General features: G+C 39.4%; 1 protein-coding gene across 3 annotated transcripts; it reads left to right on the plus strand.

The window, feature by feature from the left end:
- Positions 1-1,568: 1,568 nt before the first annotated feature.
- On the plus strand, positions 1,569-26,628 carry ABCB10 (ATP binding cassette subfamily B member 10). Of its 3 annotated transcripts, none has more exons than XM_061990970.1 (13): positions 1,569-1,914; positions 9,948-10,148; positions 10,490-10,692; positions 12,411-12,545; positions 14,120-14,266; positions 15,044-15,179; positions 17,450-17,545; positions 21,734-21,943; positions 22,214-22,293; positions 23,539-23,719; positions 23,955-23,998; positions 25,384-25,418; positions 26,026-26,628. In XM_061990970.1, the coding sequence occupies exons 1-13, from the start codon at positions 1,584-1,586 to the stop codon at positions 26,309-26,311; spliced, it is 2,085 nt and encodes a 694-aa protein (XP_061846954.1). In that variant the 5' UTR covers positions 1,569-1,583; the 3' UTR covers positions 26,312-26,628. The 3 variants fall into 3 exon arrangements, with proteins under 3 accessions (XP_061846954.1, XP_061846957.1, XP_061846956.1); XM_061990973.1 differs by lacking the exon at positions 1,569-1,914 and adding an exon at positions 2,161-2,318; XM_061990972.1 differs by lacking the exon at positions 1,569-1,914 and adding an exon at positions 3,676-4,090.
- Positions 26,629-27,874: the final 1,246 nt, after the last annotated feature.

The following is a 27,874-nucleotide window of genomic DNA, read 5'->3' on the forward strand; positions in this document are numbered from 1 at the left end:
TGGAATTTCGCAGCCTCAAAGGATGGGCTTGTAAGGAGCAAGGAGGCTGGGTATGAGAAAGGAGAGAAAACCTGTCAAGTGAGGTTGCTGTGTTGCTGCCCTCACAGCATAGGGCTCAGCTGGCGGCTGCGAGGAAAGTTTGTGCCAATTTACTCAAATATCATGGGAAAAAGCTCTGGCAAGAGGGTAGTTTTCCCAGAATGAGGCTCCATCCCTCAGCTTCCCAGGTTGCTGGGTGTGCTAACCTCTCAATTTCCCTAAATACTGGGAATTTGGCTGTATCATTTGTGGTAGCAAAAGGCTGTATTCCTGTTTTCTCCTGATCTTTTAATATGGTTTTACTTATTTGCAGGGTTTAAAGCATGGCTGATCAAACAGCGCCCTTGCAAACCAAATCTTGGCTGATGGTAACTAATTTACAAAGAGGCTACTGCATTCAGCTCTGGGACCTCCAACATGAGAGAGACATGGACCTGTTGGAATGAGTCCAGAGAAGGGCCATGATGACGATCAGAGGGCTGAAGCACTTCTGCTGAGAGACTTGGAGACATTTAGCTTGGAAAAGAGGCTTTTGGGGACACCTTACAGCTGCCTTACAGTACCTAAAAGTGGGCTAAGAGAAAGCCAGAGAGGGACTTTTTACAAAGGCATGTAGTGATAGGACAAGTGGCAATGGCTTTAAAGTGAAAGAGGGTAGATTTAGATTAGAGGCACTGGTAGAGGTTGCCCAGAAAGGTTGTGGTAGCCCCATTCCTGGAAGTGTTCAATGGCAGGTTGGATGGGGCCTTGAGCAACTTGGTCTAGTTGAAGGTGACCCTGCCCATGTCAGGGGGCTTGGAACGAGATGATCTTTTAGGTCTGATCCAACCCAAACCGTTGTATGATTCTGTGAGTCAAAATCTGGAAAGTGTAAATATCCCTACACCAGGCTACTCTGTGGTGGACAGTGAGGGCAGCTCCCTGCTCTGGCTTTCAGTACTGCACATTCTCAGTAGGTGCCACCCTGAGTATGGATTCAGGACAGGGTGTCCCTGAAAGGCAGCTCGCCTCTGGCTAGAGGTTTTCTCTCGCTCAGACCAAGACCAAACCCATGGACAGAGGCAGGGGCACACTGTGGACAGAGGCCATGGCCCCATGTCTAGCGCGAGACTGCCTCCCCTAGCGTGACCCACACAGGCTTGGGAGGCACAGGAGAAGGGTGCAGAGTCCCTGCTTCCTTCTACCGGTGCCGGCTGCCGCAGCCCGTGGCCATCTCCCAGGTAGGCCCCCGCCGTCACCGGACAAGGCATGGCAGATGCCGGCGCCATTTCGGCTGTCCCCGTCCTCATCCTGTCCCCCGGACGGTCGGCAGCAGAGGGCGCTGGCTGGAGGCCAAGCCGCGGCCCGGTGTCCGGGAGCAGGCCGATAACCACAGCCTTATCAGCGCGCCGCAGGCCGGTTCGGGCCCGGGCCGCCGCGGGCCCCCGACTGCCGGCCCATGGGCGGCGGCGGCGGCTCGGAGGCGCCTCCTTCTGCCGCAGACCCGCGCGCGGTGGGGACCAGCCGCAGCCGCGCCGCCGCCTCGGCTCCGCCGCGCCGGCCGCATGGCGGGCTACGCGCCGCGCCTGCCCTGGCTGCTGCGGCGGGCGGCGCCGCCCCCCTGGGCACGGGCCGCCGCCGGCTTCCGTGCCCCGTCGTCCGCGGCCAGCAGGTGCGGGGCGACCCTGCCGCTGCTGCCGCCACTGCCGGGCACACCGTCATGCCGCCGCCGCCTTCTTCTCCCGCCCGAGACGGCGGGCAGCTCCCCGCGCACGCTGAGTGCCGGCCCGGGCTCAGAGCCGCCGGCGCCGCCGCGGGGGGCTGCGGGAGCCCCGCCGCGCTTCGAGGCTCGGAGGCTGCTGGCCCTGGCGCACCCCGAGCGCTGGAGACTGACAGGTACCGGCCGCGGCCCAGAGCTACCGCGCCGGGAGCCCCCCGAGGCTTTTTCCGAGCGGGGAGGGGGCAGTGGGGGTGCCGCGGCCGCGCGGGGCTCCCCTCGCCTGGGCCGGAGGGTCTGGGGGGCTCGCCGGGCCAGGTGCGCGGCCGGAGCGGAGGTCCTGCCGCACCGCAGCCCAGGGCGGACAGGGTGAAGGAGAAGGTTCGTTTCTCCCGAAGCAGCGCATCTGTTGGCATCAGAGCACAATGTAACATCTTTGAGCGAGCAGTCGATACGTGAGAAGAAGCTAAAAACATGCCATTGCCGCTCTTCTCACTTTGCCATATCTTAATGTGATGTCGCTTTGAAGCCTGAGCATAAGTTTTGGAAACTGCAGAACCCTTCCTTTTTGCAACTAGCGTTGGTTAGTGCCTCTGTGTGAGTTCAATGTTGGCTTCACAAGCAGCCTGCAATAAATTCGGGCCTGGGACTATATGGAATGAAGTAAAAATGAGAATCTTAATTAAGAAAAAGAATAATGGAGATCTGTCTTGCAAGAATTCCTTGCCTAAAATTCTTTTAAGATATTTTGAAATTTATTTAGTCTCTATGGTGAAGTCAAACATCAGGGTTGTATAAACTGCACCTTTAACAGTGCTATTATCAGGAAAGGCTAGAAAGAAACTTTTCTTGGCATTGTTTCTCGTGGAGATAACATGGTAATCATTGTTAGTAAGAAAACGATATGAAGTTATTACATGATGTGGCTTTTGTAAAACCACCATTAGTGGTAGACGGTGTTTGTGCTGTCACGGCAGTCTGATGAGGCCTGTGGACCTCTGCAAAATCATGGGTAATTCCCATGGGATGGTTAGATGGAGTATGAGAGACAAGAGGTGAGCTAGGCAGGCTTAAGTAAAGAGGTGGGTTTGATAAGTGGGTTTGTTTATCCCAGGCAGGGTGTGAGGGTATGGTATACTTGTTTGTAACTGTGTTTTAAAACAGAACTGAGTGTCCTGAATCTCGTCAGTCTAATGATGGTTTCATCTAAGTAAACAGACTATCACAGTTAACTAAAAATCATCTACATGCAGTTTTGTCTTTTGAAATAACAAAATGGCCTGAATGAAAGGTTTAAAAAAAAACCAAACAAAACAAACAAGAAATAAACCACAACACAAGAACTTGATGATATAAAATCATGAGGATGGAAAAATTATGCAAATGTAATAACAGCTTTTCAACATTCTGTTGGCCTTGGTTCTGGGAGAGGAGTTAATTTACGTAAAATTTTTCTTCTTTATCGACACTCTATTTAAGAAGAAACTTCTTGTTGTAATTTAATGGGAGGGTAGAAAAACTATCAAGGAAAATACTTTGGATCATTATAGAGTACTGGAATAACAAATACGGAGAAAATGCCTTGTAGGTGGTTGTAGGGAAATCACATCTGCCGGTTCTATCGAAAGTATGTTAAAATGTATTGTATTTTGTTCCTGTTGCATCTTTTTATTGAGAAAGCAGTCCTTAAAAACTCGGTGTATCTGATTTTCCTGCATTCAAAGAAAGAGGAAGGTTAATAGTTTCACTGTATGAAACAATGAACCAAGGGTGAAACATTCTGTTTCCTCTTCAAGTCCCCATAACTGGTAAGCACATATTGTGAGATTTCTTCAGAGGCTTACAGGTGCTGTATTTTTCTGTAAGAAAGTTGAGCTCTTTGAGATCTTTTGTATTACTTGGTAACAGGTATCTGGCATTACCTGTGTGAAGTGATACACACCTTTTCTGTGATTCTACGTATCATGCATTGTGATATTCCACTTGTTGCAGTTGAAATGCAGTCACAGAAGGTGAAGTATTTGCAACGATGACAGCAGAGGCCTAGGGAGCAGAGGATGATTTGTGAGGCAGTCAGACTAGGTTCACTTACCTATCTTAGTGTGGTGGGGAAATGGTGTCAGCTGAGGAGATGCAGGTACAAAGGTGAAGGTGACCTTCTCTGATTGTGACTGGCACTAGGAGAGACAGTCACATCTTGTTTTACACAGGTCCTCTTCACCATCTGCTGGCTCAGGAAGAAGCCATGTGCTCTGGCCAGGAGTTCCACTGTGCTGGCATGCAGCACCTCTTAATATGTTCTCCTCACAGAAGGAGATTCTGACTCTCTGGAGACTCTTAGGAGTGAAAATAAAGGTACCTAATATCATGCTATCTAAAAAAATTCACTTTTGTAAGTGAATTTTAAAAATCAGTGTAATACGTTCCATGTTTCATGTCCAGTCGCTTCTGGAGGTGGGTAGTGCTGCAAATACATTTTAGATGGGACATGTGTGTTAAAATTTTATTATACTTATTTAAAGTGGTAGAAAGATGGCTAAACACTATGACGGGAATTCACTCTGTTAGTAGCCACAGTTTTGTGGAGTTTGTAAATTCTGTAGTACCTCCCAGGTATAACAAGGGAGAGGAGAATTCATTTTAGGAAGTCTTTGGCTGATGCTGTGCAGTCAGGGCAGGTAAATCTGTATCTTCAGTTAAATTCAGTTCCCAGGAAAGAGGTCAGGGCCGTTGTTAAAATTATTAAATCCTGCTGTGTGTGTGAAGCCACAAAAATGCCTTTTCAAAATGATCCCTTTTATTTCCTCCTGCCTTCATGTGCCTCCCTGTGAGAATCTGTCTGTTGCATTTTTTTAAACCACAAATGAAGAAAACAATAATTCTATTGAATTGTAAAGTAAGCACAAGGAACTCTGAACTTTTAATCCAAGAACAGAGGATGCCCTTTCCCCGTTTAACACTGCCTGCACACTGAGTCAAAGTAAGAAGGTTTATTTTGTACACAGGTCTTCTCTAGAGATGTGTTATTTCATAAGTTCTCTTTTAGAATATTGGACATAATTTCTAATAGCTGTTTTCCTATAGGTTAAAATTTGCCATAAAAAGAGTACAATGTTATTTGTAATCTGATTTTTATGTACTTTAAAGTTACACCAGGTGATGCACTTCCTTATCCTTGAATGAGAACTATGGGACTACTATAGATTTCTCTTTTATAGCTTTTAATAAGGAATATATTCCTATAAAAACAATTCATAAACAAAGGGAATTAAAAAAAAGTTGTAACTAAGACTACCTGAATTTTAAAAATGTGTTCTTTGTAATGTAGTTCAGAAACTATTTCAATAATTCATTTGATTGGGGATGATTGGGGTAGCGAACAACCTGAATAATTTGTACAAGATACAGAAAGAAACGCAGAGCACATCAGCTGTGAGTATTGCTGCTAAAAAGTCAGGCTTTTCATTATTTATGCTTGTACAAGCCACTATTTCTTCTGTCAAGTACTTGAGTGGGAGTATCTTTGGAAACTTCAGTTATTTTAGGAAGTTAAGTTGGGCAGGAAAAGATGTTTTCAGTTTGTAGTAACATTTAAATGGTTTAATTTTGAAATCTCTGCTCTTCCAAGCTTTGTAGGATGACTTTAAACATCAGCAGATATTCTATGCACTGTTAAGGTTATGCTTTTCACCCCTCCATTTTAAAAACAATTAAAAGTCAGACAAGCTGCATCTCTCTCTGAAAAATCAGTGTTCATACACCCATTCCAACCTTGACAGTGAGTAAACTAAGGGAGCAGAGATGAGGCTTACACACATTAGAATACCCTTTTCCTTGGAACCTGGTTTGAGCCGCAGTCTTGTAAATCTTTCTGTTTCTGTGCTGTCACCCAGTAGCTGGGAAATTCCTGGCCAAAATTTGAGTTCATCTCTCAAATCCACATATGTGGCCGCTATTTTTTGTTACTGGATTTAGTTACTGTAAAGGGGTTCTGCTCATCTGAAATCAACTAAACAACCACACTTAAAAATTCTGAAGGATTGGTGATAGGAGCCTCACTGAAGAGCTACCCATTGATTTCTGTCAATCCTGAACACCTCATGACTCAGAAGTGCAATTTTTCTTCAAGGTGATAGACTTGTTCCGTAAGTTGCATCATGTAAATGTCCTGAACATGAAGGATGCCACCAGCTAATACTCTGGGGCTCGTTCCCGTGCCAGTATCTTGCTGTGCCCTCCAAACTCGGGACACCAGTCGTATTCTTGACGTATTATCTCAAAGGTGTTATTTGTATCTCGTTTCATTCTGTTGCACAGCAATTTTCTGCATCTGTTAGTTTCTCAACACTGTTGTATAATCTGGGTCAGTCAGATGACCTGCAGTATGCCAGCCCTTTCTTGAGCTGTCTTGAATGTATTTTCAGTAAGTTGTGCAACTGTATTGTTATTGTACCAAAGAAAACTACTTTTGCCATTTGAAAAGCCAAACTGCTCTTATGTACTTAAAAAAGATAACAAAAGAAAACCCACCACAGATTCAATAATCACATCAAACTATAGAATATAGAATACTCCTATAGACATATAGAATACTCCAGTAAACATTTTCTAAAACCTGTTTCATTGCTGGAAAGAGTAACTTGCAAGATTCACTATATTGACAATACCTGCAAATTAAGACAGCTGTGCTCAAAAAGCTAGCAGGTCTCTAAAATGCACGAGGAATGCAGTATGCAACCATGGCATCAGACATGAACTGTATTTTCTCTAAGCACAGTATTACAGTTGTTCTTTATAATGTAAGGAGGATGACTGTAAAATGTTCTTGCATAATAATAGATGCAGTCCAGATATGTATGAATTTAACACAGAAAGACAGCCACACCAGTCATACCTAACCTAGAACTATTCAGAAATGTAAATAATAAATGTAAAAGTGCATCTTTCTCCCATAAAAGAACAACTGGAGAGCCTAGTCCCTGCACATGCACACAATAGAATGCAGTAGACTTTAATTGTGACTCCAAATGCCCTTGTGGAAATTCAGTGTAAAATAAGTTACTGTGTACTAGAATAAAACTGCACAGATGTCTGGTAAAGGACAGACGTTCTCAGTTACTGGTAGAAGGGTATTTTTCAGAAAGCCAGAGCTTGCTTTATGGCCTGCCAGCTCTGATCTTCAAATGAAACCAGTAAAATACTTTAAAATATTCTGGGAGGTAACATTCATAACTTTACTGAATAGTAAAAGTTTGATAGTGTCCTGTTGCTGTGTTGCCATGCACTGCCAAACATTGCCATTACATCATTTTTCTGCCCATCATCCTTAATTGACTTGAATTATAGTAATTAATCTGAGGTCAAATCTTCGTGTATTTTTATTTAAAATAAGAGAGGTTTCTGATAGCTCAGTCTAGTTATTGCTTGTAAACATCCTGGTTTATCAGTTGGTGACCAATTCTTTGTCCCTAAATGCATCTGCTGTGAAATGAAGATCTCTGTCAAGAAGCAAGCCCACATTAGCTTTAGCAGAGAGCATATTGATGTTAATAGTCAATAGACATCATTTTGTCTGTGCAGTGTCTGGATTTCTCTGCAAGTAGACAAGCAAAATGTTTGCCTAACATTTCCAAGAGGACTGCTCAGTTGCTGCTGGAGCCAGCTTGCCTTGTCTTTGCTCTGTTGCCAGTTTGATGTAGTCCTGGTTTTGTAAGTTCCACTGATGTGCCTCACATTTTCTTTATTTTCGTCTCATAGCCTACAAAAGAGATATATTTTAAAAAATAAAGCTTCCAAAATACACTCTTTTGTTTGACACAGTTTGCTGTGTAACAGAGTAAGCTATGTAAAACTAACACTGTAAAGTTTACTCTGACCTTTTTTCTGTCAGTAACAACCTCCAGCGTCACTGAAATGTCTTCATATCTGGTTGCCGGACACCTCGTACTCCTCCCTTTAGCCAGTTATCACAATGACAGCTCTTCTTGGAATGAGGAGATAGAATGAGTGTTTGCCAATTCCTATTTCTTTAATTATCCAACAGTTTAAAACAAACAAAAAAGAGCAACAGACTGGCATCTGTGCTACTTTCTAGTAGTTCTGCTGCTATAATCAAAGCAAGGGTTTCAATTAGAGAATGTTATTTTGCATGTGATTTGTGATTAAATTAATAAAGGCAGGTACGTTGCTTAAGTAGAAAATTAAAAGTGACATCTGCATTAGATAAGCTTTCATCTTCAGGACTGCATTATACTGATATATTGTTGACATTTTGTCTAATGTTTGAGTAGTCTAGTAGTCTTGAGTTTGTTTTATATGCTAGTATTTGCTTTTAGTTCAGTTAAGGTTATTGGAAGTAATTATAGTGAAACCCGTGCTAGTTTGAACGAAGAAGAGCTGAAGGTAAATACAAACCAGGAAGGCTGTGCTAAGAGACAGAGTCATATGGTATTTTTAGCCATGCAGTTTTCTTCAGTGAATATTTGTATATGCAGGTCTTATGTCCAGCTCCATCCATAACTAAGAAGTTGCCTGGACTAGCGGGGCCTGAGCTGCCATGCAGCACTGGGCTCAGAAACAGTGCTTTTCATCTCCAGCTGCCTTACAGACCAGGTTTTCCTGACAGGAAGTGGCCTGGCTTTTGTTGGTTCTTTCACTGCAGCTTCACAGCTTGTAGACACCAATGCAGCCAAGCCTCTTGATGAAGTCACTCATTCTTACAAAGATTTACCTATTAAATAATACACTTGTGAGATATGCCTATGGCATGGATCACATAAGTTTGCAGTAGTAGGAAGTCTTTTCCTTTTGACTCTGGCTTCTTAAAGATCTGAGTCCTTTATATTTCACATGCTTACTGGCCTGAATGTAACACAACAGAAAGATCTCAAAGAGATCTTGAGTCAAGAATCACACACTGCAGGCAAAAGCAAGGAGAAAGCTTGTTTGAGCAATATTTGGAGCTCTCTCAGGACTGCTCTGAGGCACTACAATGAAGGTGCATAGAAATGTTTGCTTCAGGTGGTAGCAGATATGCATTTTTATATCTTGAATTCTTCATCATAAATGCACAGCTGTATTTACACTTCAAGTAAAAACTAAACCATATAATAGTGGCTGTGTGTGTGTGTAAGACCATCTGTGAAAGACATTAGTGGTGTGCTGCTGGGAGGCTCACAGCTCTCTGTCACAGAAGTGGCACGAGAAGTTGAGTAGAACTAAAACTAGATCAATGTCAGGATTTTTAGTACAGTGTCTCTTTGCCTTTAAAGGTGTTATCTGCTAGTAGTTTTGTAGCAATCCTATGAATGGTTGCTTTAAGTGTGAGGTTGGCTGTTAGAAAATTATGCTGTCTAAATGGCATTGTTTGTTGTGGTTCAGTGGGTTTCATATCAAGTTTGTTCAGTTTTCCATTAAGATTATTTTTTTGCTAACTGTCAGCCTTCCAGGCTTGCCTTGCCTTTTCAGAACCAAACTGTGTTCCTGGCTCAAGGAAATTCTTTGCAGGTTAAAGTTCAAAAGGCTAAGTCTTGGTCCAGTGTGATTTTCATATTCTATGATACAGCGTCAAACAGATGTTGTTCCATCGGTGATCTTGCAACTGCAATTCAAGAGCTCTGCTCATCAGCAAATGTGTTTCTAATTCAAACTTACACTGTTTTTGTTTTAGACCAACATTTTCACTGGTCAAGAATAAATCAAATAATTTTTCATTATTTTTTTCCCCACTAAAGTTGCGTGTTCTAGATGGTTTTCAGATCAGATCTTTACTTCAGTCCATTATTGCCTCAGAAACAGACAACTGGAAGCTTTAATACAGTAGCAAACATGAATATTAAAACCCAAACCAAACAGAAGTTGAAGAATTGTGTGCAAGATATGGAGACTTTTTGTAACTGTTAATGCTCTATAAGGATGTAGTCTGTGAAAAGTTAACCTTGTTGGATGGTGGTGTGGAAGATTAGACAACAGAAGGAATTGCTGGACTGTGATTGTGTACATAGGCCTTCGGGATCTTAAAATCTGCCTTGCTTAATTTAGATAATGACATAAAATATCCCATTCAGAACTGGGCCTAAAAGAACACTGATTATCTCATACTGACACTCACAAGCTTAATAGAAATTTCAAGCAAAGAAATGATTTTGTATATACTGTTAATGATCTTGCAAATTCAGAATAATTTTTCTTTCCTTTTCATGTCAATTTGCAGCTGCTGTTGGCTTTCTGACAGTTTCCAGTGTCATTACCATGTCAGCCCCATTCTTTCTGGGCAAAGTTATTGACGTTATTTATACAAATCCCAGTGAAGACTTCACTGACAGCCTCACCAGCCTGTGTGCCTTGCTGAGTGGAATCTTTTTATGTGGTGCTGCTGCTAATGCCACTCGTGTCTACCTCATGCAGACTGCAGGTAAAAACAGAAGCAAAAAGTGATACTGAGAGTCAACTTTTTTTCACAGGATCAGGATCTCTAATGATCTGAAATAATTTCTTAGCACTGGCTGAGACATCTTCTTGGAATCAGTAGGGTTGGTTTTTTACCAAGTCAAAGGTAAACTAATAAGTGCAAAGATAAGTATGCTGGAATAATTGTTCCTTTACTGTTACTGTTACATCTTGAAGCTCACTCTCTTGTGATATATCAAAACTCTGTAATGTGACCATAGTGCTGTGTAGTCCTGTGATTCTGATATTGTTGGTGTCCATGTAAAATCTTGTGTGCCATCCTTGACCAACTTCTGTTTCTGACAGGACAAAGAATTGTGAAACGTTTGAGAACAACCATGTTCTCCTCTATTCTGAAGCAAGAAACTGCTTTCTTTGACAAGACCAGAACAGGGGAGCTGATAAACCGCTTATCTTCAGATACAGCCCTCTTGGGCCGTTCAGTGACTGAAAACCTTTCGGATGGGCTCAGGGCAGGAGCACAAGCATCTGTGGGGGTTGGAATGATGGTAGGATTGTCTCTTCCCTGCTTGTCACTTCTTTTAGTTTCAAGGCTGTTTCAGTTCTGTTAGGTAATGTGTGGATGTGGTTCAGTCCAGAAACTGTTGCATGTTCTTGGGTACAAGTGTATTTGACTGGTTGTCTACAATACCTTTTATGTACTGTATTGCAGTAGATGACATGTGACCTGACCTAGGTGGTGCTACTTTAGCAGGGGGGTTGAACTAGATGATCTCTAAAGGTCACTTCCAACCTCTACCATTCTATGATTCTATATGCCTGTAACCACTTGATGCTTATTCACAAGCCAAAACATAGAGAACAAAGGTTTGAAGCAAGCTACTGTTGCTGACCAGAGTTATCAAACAGTATAGTAGGCAAATAGCTGAACTCAATTCTTACTGAAGGTATTAAAATCAGTGATAGCGTTCCCATGGTTATAGGTAAAATAGGGTGTGAAGGGCCTTATGTAAAAATCAGTGAAGTTGTTTGATTTTGGTTAAGGCATAGGTAGGTGAGCAAAGGCAGCCCTGAATATCAATTTACTGCTGAGGATATTTACAAGTGTTAGTCTTCCTGTCTTAACCATCAGTAAAGGATATGTTAGATAGGAAGCACGTTAATGAAGGCTTCACTGCAGTGCATCAATTAATGTTCCTCTGTGGTCAATTGCTTTACACAAAAGCCTGACTTCCCTTGATGCTTTTTGTGGCATTAATTTTGTTATATTTATCTCAGAAAAGATATGGTGGCAATTACCTTAAATTGAAGATGTGGTGATTTCTGCTGTCTACCTGGAGTTAAGTAGCAAAACTTCTCCTTATAAAAATAAGCTTCCAGTAAGAGTTCCCACTATGAAGCTTTAAAACTTTAATACTTTATCACTGATAAGAAGTAGGGCTTTCTGTATTTATCTAAGGAACTAGAGTATAAGGTTTTGTCTTACCAGAGATTAAATGGACTAAATTACTATATAAGACTCAAAAATGCTGCCATGATGCAGTGTTAACAGGTGGACTATAAAACCAAGAGATTGTGATGAATAATTAAAAAGCCTTTCAATGAAGTAGGTGTTGCATTTTTCCAGAGATTTTCGTTTCCAGTAGGGAAAGCAAGATGAAATGAAAATACATTAGATCTAATTTAAGTAACTCTTATGAAAAGAACCTTGAGCTTTGATGATGATTATTATGAGCAATAAGGTCTCGTAACAGTAAATTAAATCCAATATTCCAGGTTATCAGCATTTGTGGGTGCTAGGGAGCACTGGTAACTCCATCTGTTCCGTGTTTACCCAAGGAACCATATTGCTCTACTCCAACTTTATGTATTGCACCATCTATTTTAAAGTTGCGAGACTGCTTTAGAAACTACATAATAGCTTATGTCTTTCAGTATCCCCAAGAGAATTTCTGGTAGGCCTGTTTACTGACAGTTTAAGATACTTGGCTAAGACCACACAGCAAAATAGTGAGAAAGCTAGAAATGAAATCCAGGCCACTTTGCTTACAATCCTTTGTTCTAACCATGGGATACATCCCAAATGCTGTGGAAGAATGGATATTTTGCCTGGAATAAATCATACATTGATAAATGAGAGATCTGGAACACTAAATTACAAACCAATTAGCTTTAGAGAACTCTAGCAAGGGAAGTTGCACTTCAGTACTCCAGTGGTTATTTTTAATCTCAACTTTAACCCTTGACACATACATTTTTCTTCTAGTTTTTTGTGTCTCCTAGCCTTGCTGCATTTGTTCTCAGTGTTGTTCCACCCTTGGCTGTCCTGGCTGTGATCTATGGAAGGTATTTGCGAAAACTTACTAAAATGACCCAAGATTCTCTTGCAGAAGCAACACAGGTAATTTTTTAAAAGATGCTTTCTAGTTAACTTCAAAGTTGCTCTAGTGTGTTTAGGTTAATATCTCAGAAGCTACAGATCTTCTGAAGTTAATTGTTCTGTTCATTGCCCTAAGCCATGCTGAGCCTGTAGTTTTGCACCTGAATAGTACAAAAGGTAAATGTAACACTTATTCATAGACCTGAAAAACAACCCTGCTTTGATTGTCCATAACAATACAACATGGAAGTACCAGGCCTTGAGAATTTACAAGTGTGGGAAAGGTTAAGGGGGTTCAGCTTTAGATTTCTGAGACCCTAAAAAAAGATCAACCTATGAAACCCTCTTTAATTTGGTACCTGGGTTTGAAAACCGCTTTTCTTGGATTATGGTTATGAGTTTGAAGCCATCAGAAACATCCTAGATCTGTCATTTGAGAAAACTTTGCTAACGAGTCATTCTCTGGGATGAATCATTGACATTGACATTTATTGCCAGCTGTTTAATGTTTATGGGGCTTGATGTTTCATAAACTTTTCTGGGCATCTCAGCATGCATCCAGGTATTAGGGAGGAAAGTAGAGGAAGCTGTTGTTTCTGAAGAGGCTGTTGCAGACTCTGTGTATGCTGACTGCGAAACTCACTGTCAGAGAATACCAGTGATAGTGACATTTTCCTCAGGGGCTGAAGGTGGGGAAACAACATGAAAAAGCATAGAAATATAATTAGAAAAGATCTAATTAAAGTAGCCACAGTTGTCAGCTATTTTAATCTTGGGATGTCCATTGTAGGACTTCAGCAATTTGACTGCGCAGAAGGAAGATTAACTGTCTTCTGTTTGTCTCATCCTGTGTTGAAGGGAAGCTCATGCTTTGTAAACCAGGTGTAGGACTTCACATGAACAGGAATTTTAATGTTCCATTCAAATTTTCAGGTTGAATGGGAGATGGAAGAAGGACAATTATATTTTTAAGTCATATTTTTACTCACAGAAGGGGCCCTTGTTTTTTGTAAGACCATCACAGTGTCTGATAACAACTTAGTTTAATTCGTTCCAATTGAGGTAACTTAAGAATTAATACTTTGCTGTTTAGATGTTAAAATACTGAGTTGAAATGAAACATTAGTAGTTGAGCTAAATAAATTCCCAGTGTTGCTTTGATCAAGTGAGTGGAATTGTTTCGGGAAATAACTGCAGGCTTTCTTGCATTATTTAATATAGATTAGAATATTTTTTATTTCCCCACATTTATATTGCAAGTTACTGTGAATAGTAATGTTCTTGTGTATATTGTTCAAATCAAGGGTTTTTTTTAACCCTACTTTTATATTTTTCTCTCTCTGCTAGCACTTGAGTCCTGGCAATCTTGAAGTTCTTTTTAAACTGCTTGTGCATGCAGTTTACTTTAAACTGAACAGAATTAAAAGAAAAAGGAGGGGAATAGAGGAAGAGAAGGGCATAATAAAATTTCCAGTGGTATCCAAAGGAATGCCTTTGGAGATGAGTGCAGGGATATTGGTTTAATTTTCAAATGTTCTATGATAGGAGTATTTCAAATTGTGTGTGTGTCTGTTTTGTTCTTTGCTTTAATGTAGTTAGCTGAAGAACGTATTGGAAACATAAGAACAGTTCGAGCTTTTGGGCAAGAAGTGGCTGAAATGGGGAAGTATGCAAATAAAGTTGATTATGTGCTGCAACTGGCTAAAAAAGAGGCAGTAGCACGGGCAGGCTTCTTTGGAGCAGTAAGTATATTTTAATGAAATTAAGCCAACTATGTTATGCCAGCTGTGAATTATTTTAAAAGTCATTATGATACTTACAAATCTGCAAATGAATAAATGGAGTGTAAACTGAACCTACATAAAAGTGAGGGAAAAGCAGACTTAGATAGGTCTAAATTGCTGTGAAACTACACCTCAAGATACAGTGGTATGATAAAAACAGCTTAAGACTGTATTTCTGCCCCACACCCCATAGCTTGGTGCCATTTATCTTAGCCCATACCTCTTATTCAAGGAACTCAACCAGTGGGAACCTTTCCCCACCCTAAGTGTTTTACCTGGTAGACTTCCTGATGAGGTGAGCAGCAATGCAAAGAAAGCTGGGGAGTGTGCAAGGGGGGAGGGAGGGATTGCATTTTTCCATAACAGCTCCCAGCCAGTTTGCTCAGTATTCTAAAAATGCAACACAGTTGCAGACTATCAGCTCTTTTCCTGTCATGATGGTTGCAAATAACCTTTGGTGTTCCTTTCCATCTTAGGAAACTGAAATGGAGAAGAGTTTCTTGTTTTTTGAACACTTGCTGTATAGAGAAGTACAGTACCAGTGGATGTGTGGCTGGCTATTGGCTTGGTTAGCTTCATTATTGGTTTTGTTCAAATTTAATTCAGTCCTCTAAAATTCTAGATAGTAACAGTATGGGAAGTCATTTATTAGAAAGAAAACTCTGAAATGGCATTTTTAGAGAATGAAAGGTAAGATGTATGTGATAAAATCTGCCTTTTCCTTTTTTTCCTTAGACTGGCCTTTCTGGAAACTTAATTATCCTCTCAGTCTTATACAAAGGAGGGTTACTAATGGGAAGTGCCTACATGACAGTTGGTGAACTCTCATCTTTCTTAATGTATGCTTTCTGGGTTGGAATAAGCATTGGAGGTATGGAATGAGAAATTAGATTTTCTTTACTTCAAAGCATTACACTTAGTATGGGAGTGGAAGGGAAGAAGCTCTTAAGACTTAAAAAGTGTCTTTGAAATGATCTTCCCAAGAAACCATACTTTTTTTTTCTGAAGAGTTAATGAAAATAGTAATTTAGAACTTAATTTAAGCCTTCCATTTTCCCAAAGGAATACAGAGGGTCTTTTGTTTCAGCGTGTATGTGAAGGATACATATTACTTTAATTTTCTTTGAGGCTAAATTAAGATACTTTGTATATTGTGTAAAGAAATAATATTGGTATTTTATTTTCTAGAAAATATGTGGGGCTCTGTTAAACATACTCTGTTTAGAAAGGCATGTAGAACTTAAGTGTAATTCAGTGTAATGAGCTGGAAGAGTAAATCAAGTGCCAGCAGAACACTACACTTCTGCTGACTGACTCCTCCTCGAAGCTTGGACTCTAATCTACTGGCCCAGAAACAAACTGTTCATCTTTTTAACAGAACAATCTTCACCACTGCATACAGGCAAAAAATGAAGATAAATTACTTTGAAGTTTGACAAATGATTGGAAGGATCTTCTTCAAAATGGGTCTGTTACTTCTGATAGATCATCAGGGCAGTATAGCTTGTCTGTACTCTTCCAAGGCTGAGCTTCATATCGTGGGAAGCACAAAGATGTGCCTGAGGGCAAAATTCACAAAACCTCTGTCTTTGAATACCAAAATTCCAGTGGCACCCATTCCAACTTGCAAAACCTTTTCTTCTCTGCTTAAATCATCCAAGTTTGATCAAGAGATACCAGTCACTTTGAAAACATGGGACAAATTAATGTTAAATGATAAATAAGGTTAGAAGCACTGAAAAAATGTCAGTGAATTTACTTTTATTTGCTGTAAAAGCATCTTTTAAAATTCCACTTAAGATTATTGAAGAATATTGTTCTGCACAGAGCTTATTCTCATGGGGACTTTGAAGTAAAGGTGACTTGCCAGAAGAGGCCTGCCTTCCTTGATACCTACAAGGCACGTAAATCTTCAAAGTGCTAAGTCTGCTCAGCATATGTCATCATCAGTACACACAGGAATTCATGCAATGAACTGTGAGTTCACTGCATAATTTGAGCCTTCTCCTCTTTTTGCTGTAACAGTTTCCTGTGTTTTCTACCAAACACTGAACACAGGAAACAAAAATGAAAACATTTTCTAATTAGTATTTGCTGTCCATATTATATAATGTATGTTAAATGAATGGTTGTGAATTTGCAGACCTCAGTGTCTTGCTTTCAAGGCACTCTGTGAGGCTCATGCCTTCTCCCCTGTGCACTGTTCCACAATGTAGATGCTTTGGCTCTTTTTCCAAGCAGACACCTTCTCAACATGGCTTGTGTTGCAAGCTTTCACATAGTCCTCAGCAGCAGCATGATGAAATCCTCTGTCTACACTTACAGACTCGTGATCTTGTGGTGGGCTTGCTACTCTGCAGGAATAAACCATTAATCAATGGATTTTAATATACCTTGGGTTTTCTGCCCTCCTGAAATCACTCAACACAATACACATTTTAAGGAGGAAGTGGTTTATTCTGTTGGAAATCAGAGATTTCGCAATTGGTTACTCTATTTTGAAAGGCACACAAAAAATTAAGAGCTAAGACACTTTATGTCTATCTGCATTTTTGGTTCTAGGTGAGTTTCTGTGTTCATTTCAGCTGTTTGAAGCATGCTAACTTGGGAGAAATATTTCTTTACATTGTCTGTTCTTCACATAGCTTCTCAAGGGTCAATTCAGCCTTAGATGTTGTACCCTCCCTTCCCTGTGGCTTACTCAGCCAGCTCCCCTGTAGTATAACCCTATCTGACAAAGAAAGACATTCAGAGTGCTCTGTTCTACTGAATGATTTTGAAAATATAGCTGCTTGCATGCAAGGCAATTTCTCTAAAGCTGGATACGGTTTTTCCTGACAGATGAATGAAAAAGATTGCTTTGCTTTTGAGTATATGCAAGCTTAAGTGTATCAAAGTTTTCTTCTTTCTTCTTCAGAAAGATTTGTTTTACAGATAGGAAGAAAAATGGTGAACAAGTGTTACTGGTAGCTCTCAAGTGAGACTAGATAGGATTTAAATCAACATATTTAATAGTATGTTGGAGTAAAAGATCCCCTACACCTGTGATGCTTCAGTGCTGTTGATGAAAAGAATAATGCAGATTTTGTCTTCTATGTCCATTCCATATGGATGCATAATACTGTTCTGCTTCTTGTTTAGGTCTAAGTTCCTTTTATTCTGAGCTAATGAAAGGATTAGGTGCTGGTGGACGTCTCTGGGAACTTATTGAAAGGAAGCCACAACTTCCATTTAATGGTAGGTCCTTGATTTATTACTGTTGATAGGTTGATTTTTCTCTTTTTGGTCAGTAGTGGTTCAAAAGGATATTTGTAATGTTTAAAGGTAGTACTGACTTTCATTGTTTTGAAAGAAACTAGATAGAATTGTGATTCTTCTGATTTTTCCAAACTATGAAACGGATTCCAAAAATTTCCTTTAATCACAAATTTTAGAAGCTGAAAAATTGTTGGGTTCTTTTTTTATTAATTCAGAAGATGCTCTTAAATATATTACTTTGAAAGTTATATGACTGAGGACATGCTCGTTTCTAGCTTCTTGGAATATTTCTTCAATGTCATCACCACTTTAGAGTGAAGAGTGGAAGGAAGAAAGAGGAGAGAGGAGCTCTGAGATGGCTGTATTTCATATTTCCACTAAAAAGTTTACCATGCATATCTCTAATGGCTATGAAATTTTCAGTCTGAAAAGAGATGCTTTTGAAAGTAGATGTTTTTCATTAAGAGTATATTGAGTTTCAATGGTTCATACTGATCCAGTGAAAACAGTTCCTTAGTAAGACGTTGCTTTAAAACCTAACTTGCAGCTACGGACAGCAGCACATGCCAATCTGAACTTTTTAGTTCTTCTGCCATAGAAACATTTGAACAAATATGAAAATATTATTTAATAACTAGTTAAATAGAACAATCTAATATTTACTAATGTTTAAATATAGTAAATAAAACCACATTGCTATCAACACCTTATGTACAGCTTTATTTTCAGAAGCTAGACAATGCCTTCCTGAGGGCATGTACTGAGTATATTTTTTATGAAAGACATTTGCCTGTATCGATCAAAGTAGTTCAGTGAACTGCCTGTAGAAGATACTTTCTGTGTGAGTTGCTGATTTATTTAATCAGCTGCATCCTGATAAGCACAAGTCGTACACGAGTTCATCAGCTCTGTATGTTGTTAAGAAATGCAATATAGCAGAATCCTGCGAGTTGTCAACACTAGTGTCTGAGTTTTAGGTAGTCTAATTTGAAAATTTTGTAATGACTCCTCTAAGAGGAAGAGTCACAAACAAACATCCAACAGACCTAACAGATTTTTGGGGTGAGCTCTGGCTTTAGGGAATCATAGAATACCAGGTTGGAAGGGACCTCAAGGATAATCTGGTCCAACCATCTTGGCAAAGCACAGTATAGACAAGATGGCCCAGCACCCTTTCCAGACAGGTCTTAAACGTGTCTAATGTTGGGTAGCCCACCACTTCCCTGGGAAGATTATTCCACTGGCTGGTTGTTCTCATTGTGAAAATTTTTCTTCTGTGTCCATTCAGAATCTCCAAAAGAGTAACTTGTACCCATTACCCCTCCTCTTCTCCGTGTGACTCCTTGTAAAATGAGAGTCTCCATCTTCTTTGTAGTCACCCTTTAAATACTGGAACATGGTGATAAGGTCTCCCCTAAGCCTTTTCTCAAAGCTGAATGAACCCAATTCTCTCAGCCTTCCTGCTCATGGCAGGCTGCTCAGTCTTTTGATCACCTTTATTGTCCTTCTCTGGACCCTCTCCAGCCTGTCCACACCTTTTTGACATGGCAGGGACCAAAACTGAGCACAGTATTCCAAGTGGTCTGGCAAGCACTGAGTAGAGTGAGATAAGGACTTGTTTATCTCTGCTGGTGATGACCTTGTTGATGCAATCCAGCATCCTGTTGGCTTTGTTGCAGCAGCACAGCAAGAATGGAATTTTATCTTTTGAGTTGGTCACTGCAGAGGATTTCTTTGGAAATGCCAAGCTTCAAATTTATGTTCTACTATCTCCCTACCCTAGAATTGCTGAAGTTCTTAATCTGATGGACACCAAGTCACAGTGAGGCCTTTATCTCATTCCTCTTCACAGCTGCAAGCCTGTCTGTAGGATGCTTTTCAAAGTGCATAGACTTTACTAAGTAAAGTAATGTCTCCAATGGATGGAGGCAGACTCAGAATAGCAGTGTCTGTCCAAAAGGTAACTACTGGCTGATGAGGGAATAGCTGCACATTCTTGTCTAGCAATGAAGCTGGCTCAAACTTCCTGCCGTGACATCCAGTGCCACACTGCAGTTTGCTGTGCCCTTCATGGACATAGTGCAACTGTTGATTTCATCATTTGGATAGGTTTTTTTTTTTTTTTTAAACCTGGATTATTTCAGTGGTCTTCATGTCTACAGTGGTACCAGTGCAGAGTAAGGAGTAGTATTGGGGCAGAAGTTGTCTTTCCCACTGCAGGTATCAAATTGTTTAATCACACCAACTGTGATATCCAGAAAACAACCTTTATTTTATAGATGGAACATATATCAGAGAAAGTTTCAGACATCCACGTGTCATAGGCTTACCGAAAGCTTCTTTTAAGTTTCCTTTCAGTATAAACTAAATACATAGGAAAGGACATAAGCCTTTGTCTCAAAATCCACTTATAGGTGATTTCTGACTCAGACAATAAAGCCAAGAGACTTTCTCTACTGTCCAGACCCACTTGAAACTTCTGTTTATTTGGCTACTTAGGTTTTATTTTCACCAAACTCCAGCTGTTGTTGATGACAACAAATACATCAGGAACAAACTAACGTCTTTTTTTCCTGTATCTAGAATTCAAACAAGTAACAAGCACAATCCTGTATATGGCTTTTAGATATTTTTACAGTGCTATATAGAGGAAGGACTTGTGGTCTCAGACTTCCTGTATTGCAGTAGATTTCAGTTTTTTAGGCTATGGAATAGACTGTGCAGTAACTGGAACTGACAATAAAGATAAGCAATTACTTGTTATTTTGGTAATAGTAAGGATTATGCTGCTAGCACAATATTTAGCAAATACATTTATTTTCACAAAGGGAGATTTAAGGACCACTGTGTTTTTGTCTAACAAACAGGTTACAATGTTTTGTCAGTGGATTAAAGTCAAGGGAGGAGTCTGAAATGGTATGCTTTTACCTTTGCCATTTCTATGCTACTGCCATTAAAAAAAAAGCCCGGAGAAGAGAAGGGTATCTGGAAAAAAGGAAAAGAAACTGTTTGCTCTAGGAGCAGCAGGATTAGTGAAATATTGATTGGTATTGATGGATGTCTGTGTTTCCTGTCCACAGTTACTGTTTAACCAAACATGGGCATATGCTACCATGTGCTGTGGCTAGTTGAGGGTTACTTGTGTACTGCAGCTGAAAAGAATTAAGGGTTTTGAGTTGCATGTCCTTAGCATGAACAAACACTACTTGTTTCTCACAAAACTAGTAGGAACTTGGTCAATGAGACTGTCCTTGGGAATGCAGCACCATTGTCCGATTTGTTTTGTACTGATATGTCCATACAAAATGAAGACATTATGGTTCTTTGTCTTACCTATTTATAGGCTTCTCCTAGTACTGATACTCTCTTAAGATAATTGTTTAAATCAAATGATTGTGCTCGAGAAAGAAGCTGGTTGGTTTAACTTTGGGAATTGTTCATTCTTGATAGTTTGTTAAGGTATTTCACAAACTGAAATTTTAGTTTCAGTGAACTGTTGACTAAGAGTTATGCCTCTGATTGGTCTTTGACTACCTTCCACTTAAAAAATACATACCTTAAAAATATTCTTTTCACTTAAAAAAATCTGAAAAATGGCCATTAATGCAACAAACCTAGCAGCAGCTCTATTCCAGTGACAGCCTTTGCCTAAAAGCTACCCAGTTAACAGCAGAGAGGGAACTGCTCTTATGCAAAAGGGAGAGTGTTTCGGGTGACTTTTGTGGCTCAGTGAAAGGGCAGTAAGTGATTTGCAGTGCTTTTCTTTTTACATGTGTTCTATGGCAACGGGACTTTGGCCTTCAACCGTTGCATTTTATTTCAATTCTTCTAATTAACAAAACTTGCATTGTTTATAGTATGTGTAAAATTGAGATAATTCTACTAGAAGTCAACATTTTTAGTTGTTAGGTATTAGCAACTCTACCTGTTGCTGTAGGTAGCTTACAGGTTCACTGCTGGTGAGCAACTTGGAATGGCATTGGAACTACACTGATTCAGTCATGGCTGAAAGATAACCCCTGCAGTCCTGAACTGTGGTTTGCAGCCATCCCTAGATTTAATGTGGAAATAGATATTTCTGTTGGGTGTCTGTAAAGCAAGTTCTAGGAGGGCTGAGCTGATGGTTGTTTCTGTTCACATTTCTGTATTTTATTCCTTGTTACACAGAGGGAATCACATTAAGCAAAGACACTTTCAGAGGTGCTTTGGAATTCAAGGACGTTGAGTTTGCATATCCAACACGTCCAGAAACATCAATTTTCAAGGATTTTAGCCTCTCCATTCCGGCTGGCTCTGTTGTGGCTCTGGTTGGCCCAAGTGGTACAGGGAAATCAACTATCGTATCCCTTCTGCTGAGGCTATATGATCCTATCTCAGGTATGTTTTGTGCATTGTTCTTATTCATGACAGTTGATGCTTTGCATCTCAGATACACCCTAGAAACAGTCAGGGTTCCTGTGCTTGAGGTCCTGATGCCACTGTTCCATTGATGCACGGTCCTTCCCTCTGGGGTGTTACCTCGTTGTGATGTCTGCCACAGCTTTGCATTTCCGATCCACCAGGTGTGATTCCCCAGGGGTCATTGTTCTTTCTGACTCTTTTCAGTATTTGTCAAACACCCTTGATTTTACTGTTTCTTAATTTAAGGTACTATCACTGTTGATGGCGTTGATATCCGTCAGCTAAATCCACTGTGGTTCAGGACAAAGATTGGAACAGTGAGTCAGGTAAGAAAGAGGAAAAAAAATGAGCAAAATAATATTGTGTGATCACTATTCTTCTTTTTGAAACTATGCAATCTTATTTCTTAATGAAATCCTTCCATCTCACCATAACTGCTATTGGGCATGCTTTGTTCTAAAAACAAGTATTGAGAGCTAGTCTCTTTATTCTTTAGTCTATTTTTACATAATCATAGAGGTTCAAAGTGTTAGCTTAGAAGACAAGTGTGCCTGTGGAGACTGAATTGTGTAGGTAAGACTATGCAATGATTTGTTGAAAACGCATAACACAAAGTTTCATATTTGATAACATTTTGTATTAATGGAGGTTACACAATCATATTTATGCAATCATTTGAAAACTGACCTTCTGTGCTCTCTGTTGTTTGCAGGCAAACATGTTTAATTAGGAAAGCATGACAATACAGCACTGTTGGCACTTACTCTTGTAGTGCCCTGTCCCTAGCAGCCCATGAACTTTGGAAGTACAGAGATATGTTTGATGGTCTCTTGTATTTGACCAATTAAAACATGTTTACTCCTTCCTTCTTCTTCTCCCTAGATGCTTCACAGTGCATTAATTAACTGTTAGGTTGATGTTCTGTTAAAAGCATACCGATAATTTGGTACACATTGTATTTCAATGTGTACTGCTTTATGTAATAATTCCACTGAAAGCTTTTGTGCAAAAATGATTTTCCTCAGGGCACATTAGGATTTTTGGTTTTGAGTATATGTACTCCACTGGAGTTACCAGTAAGAGATTTATACTGATACTCACACTGTAGCATGTCTCTCCTTATTTTATAAACAGAACAGCCTTACCATGTTTTAGACATCTTCCCATTTTCCTGTCTGCCGGTCCTCTTTCTCTGTAATATAAACTGAAGGGGAAAAAAAAAGGCATGAATCATTGTTACGAAACATGATATGTAGTAAAGTAGAAAGGGAGGTTTTCTGATATTTGAATTAATAGCTCTTTCTGAACTCTTCCTCGAATATTAGGAATTGAGCGCTATGTTTTGTGAGTTAGAAAAGCGACTTGTTTTTCACGGCCCATTTTGGTTTGGCAGAGGGGTTTTTCATTGTTTGGCTTTAATTTAATTAACTCTAACTTACATATTATTTTCTATCAATATAAAAGAAATTAATGTTTCGTCTTGTAAGTGGGTTTTATATTATTTGAGATATAGATGATACATGCATGTAATTACAGATCTACCATATTAGCCATGTTTTTGAATTTTTCAGGAACCAATTCTGTTCTCCTGTTCTATTGCTGAAAATATTGCCTACGGTGCAGAGGATCCTTCTACTGTGACCGCAGAGGAGATTGAGAAAGTTGCTGAAATAGCTAATGCCGCTAGTTTTATCAGAGATTTTCCAAAAGGATTTGACACCATTGTTGGAGAAAAGGGCATTTTGCTTTCAGGTACATCTTCATAGCATCAGATTTTTAAAATGATACAAAGTGAAGTAAAAATTCTGTTGTATGTTGTTACCAGTTCCTTCTCCAAGTCATAACCTGCCATAAGTATTTTAAAAATCCCTCCTTCATCTCCATTCCCCCTCCTAGGTACTTGTGCCTGATTCTGCTCAGCCTAGGCATTCAGTTAAAATTATTTCACACCTGTTTTACTATTTCAATTTACCCCTGTTTCCCCCAGGTGGACAGAAGCAACGAATTGCAATTGCTCGAGCTCTGCTCAAGGTAAGCCACCACACAAGTAGCTATTTAACTACTTTGTGGAAAGGATTAAAACACATTAGGCCTTTCAATGGGAGAGGTGGGACAATACTTTTAAAAGAAAATAAAATCTTTTATATGTTTGAAAAAGCTGAGTGGTTTAACTAAAGACAATTTACTTATGTAAGTGCTCCTTCCTATCTTGCAGTCAGGTTTTTTGATATTTCTTGCCAAAACACAGAGGGTAAATAATTGTAAAGTGGCTCACTTTCATAAGACCAGGTTAAGGATGAAGGAAGATGTAAACTCACATATGACACCTCTGTCTCTGTGTTCCGATCTCTTTCATTCATGGCTGATTTTCTGGGTTGCAGCTTAGATGCAGTGCCATTGATGCCTTGGCTTGGCTTTGAGGGGAGATGGTCTGGATTTGGGCTAAGATACTATTTCAGGCCTAATGTTGTGTCATTTTTTCCCTCAAAGGTTGGCATGGGTCTCGCTTTAGGGCAGGCTCTGTACTTCACAAATTTGAGGAGGCTTCTGAGCATCAGAAGGACAGGGAATTTGGTTCAGGGACAACCACAGAGCCTCACAGGCAGGCAGTTTGCTCAGCTGGAAGTTCTAACCCTTTCTAAGCCCATCTTACATTCACACATGGTTTAATGCTCAGTTCTGCTAAGTTACTGGGAAGTTTTCATTATGCCAGTTCTTTGACCAAAAATTATGAAAAGCTGATTGCATTTAGTGTCAAGTACAGTTCATGGGAGCAGAGATTTTATTATGGGGCGTGGAATGTTGTAAAAAATAAAGAGTACAGTGGAGTCCCTTCTCTTCCTCATAAAGTGCAAAGCTTTTACTCTCATCTTTCTCAAGCAAGTTTGGATTATATACCGTAATTCAGAAGAAGCTTCTTGGGAGGATTTGAGTGTTGTTTTCTTTAGTTATTTAATTGGGAAGAGTTCTTAAATGTTAGTTCTTAAGTACTATGGATTTCATCTGTGGGTGAAATCCTGCTTGTTGGTAGGGGTTTTTTGTTATTTTTTGTTACTAGACAGCTGTATATATCAGACTGCCTGCAAGTAGAGGGTTGCTGAGCCTCTGTGTAAGATCCATGTAAGAGCAGTAAATAGGAGAATGAACTTTTGAACACAGTGCTGCCAAGTATGCCTTAAAAATCGTCTTCCACCTTTTGTTTGACTCTTTCAAATAGTTATCAGGTCATAGTGTTATGTTACTTTAGTTCAGAAAATTTGAAGATGGAAAAGTTTTGTTTCTGCTCTATCCTCTTAGAATTTCATAATGCTTTGGGCAACACTCAGTTCTTTTGATGAGGAATCCTGTTCTCAATTGATAAGACTATTCAGATCTTGTCTAATTGATACTATAACCAATTTTACTTTCTTCTTCAGAATCCTAAAATTCTTCTGTTAGATGAAGCAACAAGGTAAGAAGGAAAATAAATAGAAACTTAGAAGTGATCTGTCTGTAAAACTCAGATTTGGGAGGTGTTCCCGCTCTTTTCTTTCTCTGCATGCACTTGAATAAATTATCTAGCCCTTTCTGTTTCTCTACCCACAGAAATAATGCTTCCTAGAATGTGTGAATTGGTTAGGAGATCTGTGATAAAGGCTGTTTGTGCAAAGAGGAAAGGCTAGCTGGTACACTGTGTTGTAATTTTTAATGGAGTCAAATTTGTAATATGTAACTTGATGTTGAAACGTCTACTTAATGGATTTTTTTTGTATCTTTAGTTTAAATGAAGATCTTGGTGTAAAAGATGCAGTATAATCATCTTATAACTTTTTTTTTTCACTGAATTAATTTAGTGTTATTTCTCTGTGTATATTTTTGTGTATGAGAATATGTAATGCCTCTGACCTGGATGTGTGCACTAAGCATATTGACGAAGCCTTCCTGCAGTTCCATTGGTTCATCTTCACCAGCAACAGCAAGGGCTTGCACTTTTAGCAAAATAAGCCTAATACATAAAACTAACCTGTCTTAACAAATGTCCTCCTTTTTGTCCCTCCGCACTTCCCATTTCTTGCTAGTGCTTTGGATGCTGAAAATGAATATCTGGTTCAAGAAGCTCTGGACCGGCTGATGGAAGGGAGGACAGTCCTAATTATTGCTCATCGTCTCTCCACTATTCAGAATGCCGATTTTGTTGCAGTCCTTGGCCAGGGTAAAATTCTTGAATGTGGAAAACATGAGGAACTACTTGCAAATCCAAATGGACTTTTCAGGAAACTCATGCAGAAACAAGCTTTTATTCAGAACAGTAATACTTTTGCATTAGATTTACGAGAAAAGGATGTATTAAAAGAAAATGTATGAATAATGAAAGCTTACAAACAACAAAGTATATAACTTATGTTTCTGTTATGTAAAGTAGATGTTCTATTTTTCCAAAATGTACAAACTATTCTTTCAATAGATAAATGTGTTTCAACTTTTTATTGAAAGCTTTTTAATAATTATTGCGACTTTTTAACGTCTACCACATTGAGATCAGTGTATAGATTTTTCTGCTTTGTGTTACGTTGAGACCGTTTAGAGTCCTGTTTGCTGTAATGCTCTGTATGATGATGTGCTGCATTCTTAAGTAAGCACAATATTTTAAGGGTAATAAAATTACAATCTTACAATTTTCATATCATTGTCTTTTCCCTTTTCAAGGAACTACTGCTTTCTGTGCTTATCAGTAGACTTAAAAAGCTGGAATTCGAATCCTGTGGTACTAACGAACTTGTGAAAGTTCTGCTGACTTCCACTGCACTGTGCTTTCAGTTACCGCTTGTTCTCAAATGTGGAAGTTGGTTAGGATCGCCACCTACAGTTACTGTAGAGAATCACATATGCAAATACATTTTAGAGAGCATGGAAGCATGAGCTAGAGGAAAGTTCTTTAAACAATCAAAAAAACCTAAAGCCCGACCAAAAAAAGCACAAGTAAACAAAAAACTTAACTTTAGATAAGGAGAAAAGAAGTGTATTAGTATACTGGGAAAATGTAAAATTTGCATGCATTTTCTTCCTTTCTTGATTTTCCCTATTCTTTTGTTTCACTTCCTCTCTTAAGATGATGTCAAAGGATATATATAAGAATCTGGCCTTTTTTAAGGCACATATAAGTTTTTTATTGTTACTTAAAAATTCATTCATAGAAATCCTGGTTTAGCTTAACTACCTTATGAGGGACAACTAGTAAAGTAATAGCATGACGTCAGTTTGAATAACTGCAGAAGGTGCATTTGGCAGTAAAAAGCAGGCTTCGTGTTTCTGATTTAAGAATCCCTTCCAGTAGAATCTCTCCAGATTTTCTGAAGATGCAAAACCCTACAAGGTAATTTTAAAAAGCTAGAAACTTTCCAGGTCACATGAAAACTCATCTATGCTAGAAAAAATTGTTGCTGGAAAATTCACTGATAATAGGGGAGAGACCAAGGGCTGGCAAAGCTTAAAATGTTTATGTAAGGTGCCATGAATGGCACTTTATGGAACCTAGTAAAAACACTAAAGAGATCCCTGTGCAAAGGAATGAAAATAAAATTACATTCAGATATAATTTTATCTTCTGATATAGTTTTACTAGAAACAGTGAAGTATCCTCTTTAATGTATTTAGAGGAGCTTGAACTTTAATCTTTGCTCATGTAATCTCTTCTTACATGAGAGGCAACGAGCCCTTTTATGGATGTGTTTTTCCAGATCACATGAATTACTTGCAGCCAAACTGAATTAATGTTTTATGTCTCTTGTCCATGAGTTTTTTTCTGGCAGGGCTGCAGGCTACATATAAGCATGCAAAGTTACAGAAAAGCTCTACTCCACATAAAGATGAATGTCATAACAGGTACGGTGGATAACAGACTTCATTTGGGTTAAAACCACACAAAAT

This window comes from Colius striatus, chromosome 2 (genome assembly GCF_028858725.1).
Source record: "Colius striatus isolate bColStr4 chromosome 2, bColStr4.1.hap1, whole genome shotgun sequence".
NCBI lineage: Eukaryota > Metazoa > Chordata > Aves > Coliiformes > Coliidae > Colius > Colius striatus.

Bases quoted from the DNA above. Each gene is read 5' to 3' on its own strand.
- ABCB10 (XM_061990970.1), top strand. From the start codon at position 1,584: ATGGCGGGCTACGCGCCGCGCCTGCCCTGGCTGCTGCGGCGGGCGGCG. The intron at 17,546-21,733 runs GTAGGTCCTTGA...CTTGTTACACAG, and splicing joins GCCACAACTTCCATTTAATG to AGGGAATCACATTAAGCAAA. The intron at 23,999-25,383 runs GTAAGCCACCAC...TTTCTTCTTCAG, and splicing joins TTGCTCGAGCTCTGCTCAAG to AATCCTAAAATTCTTCTGTT.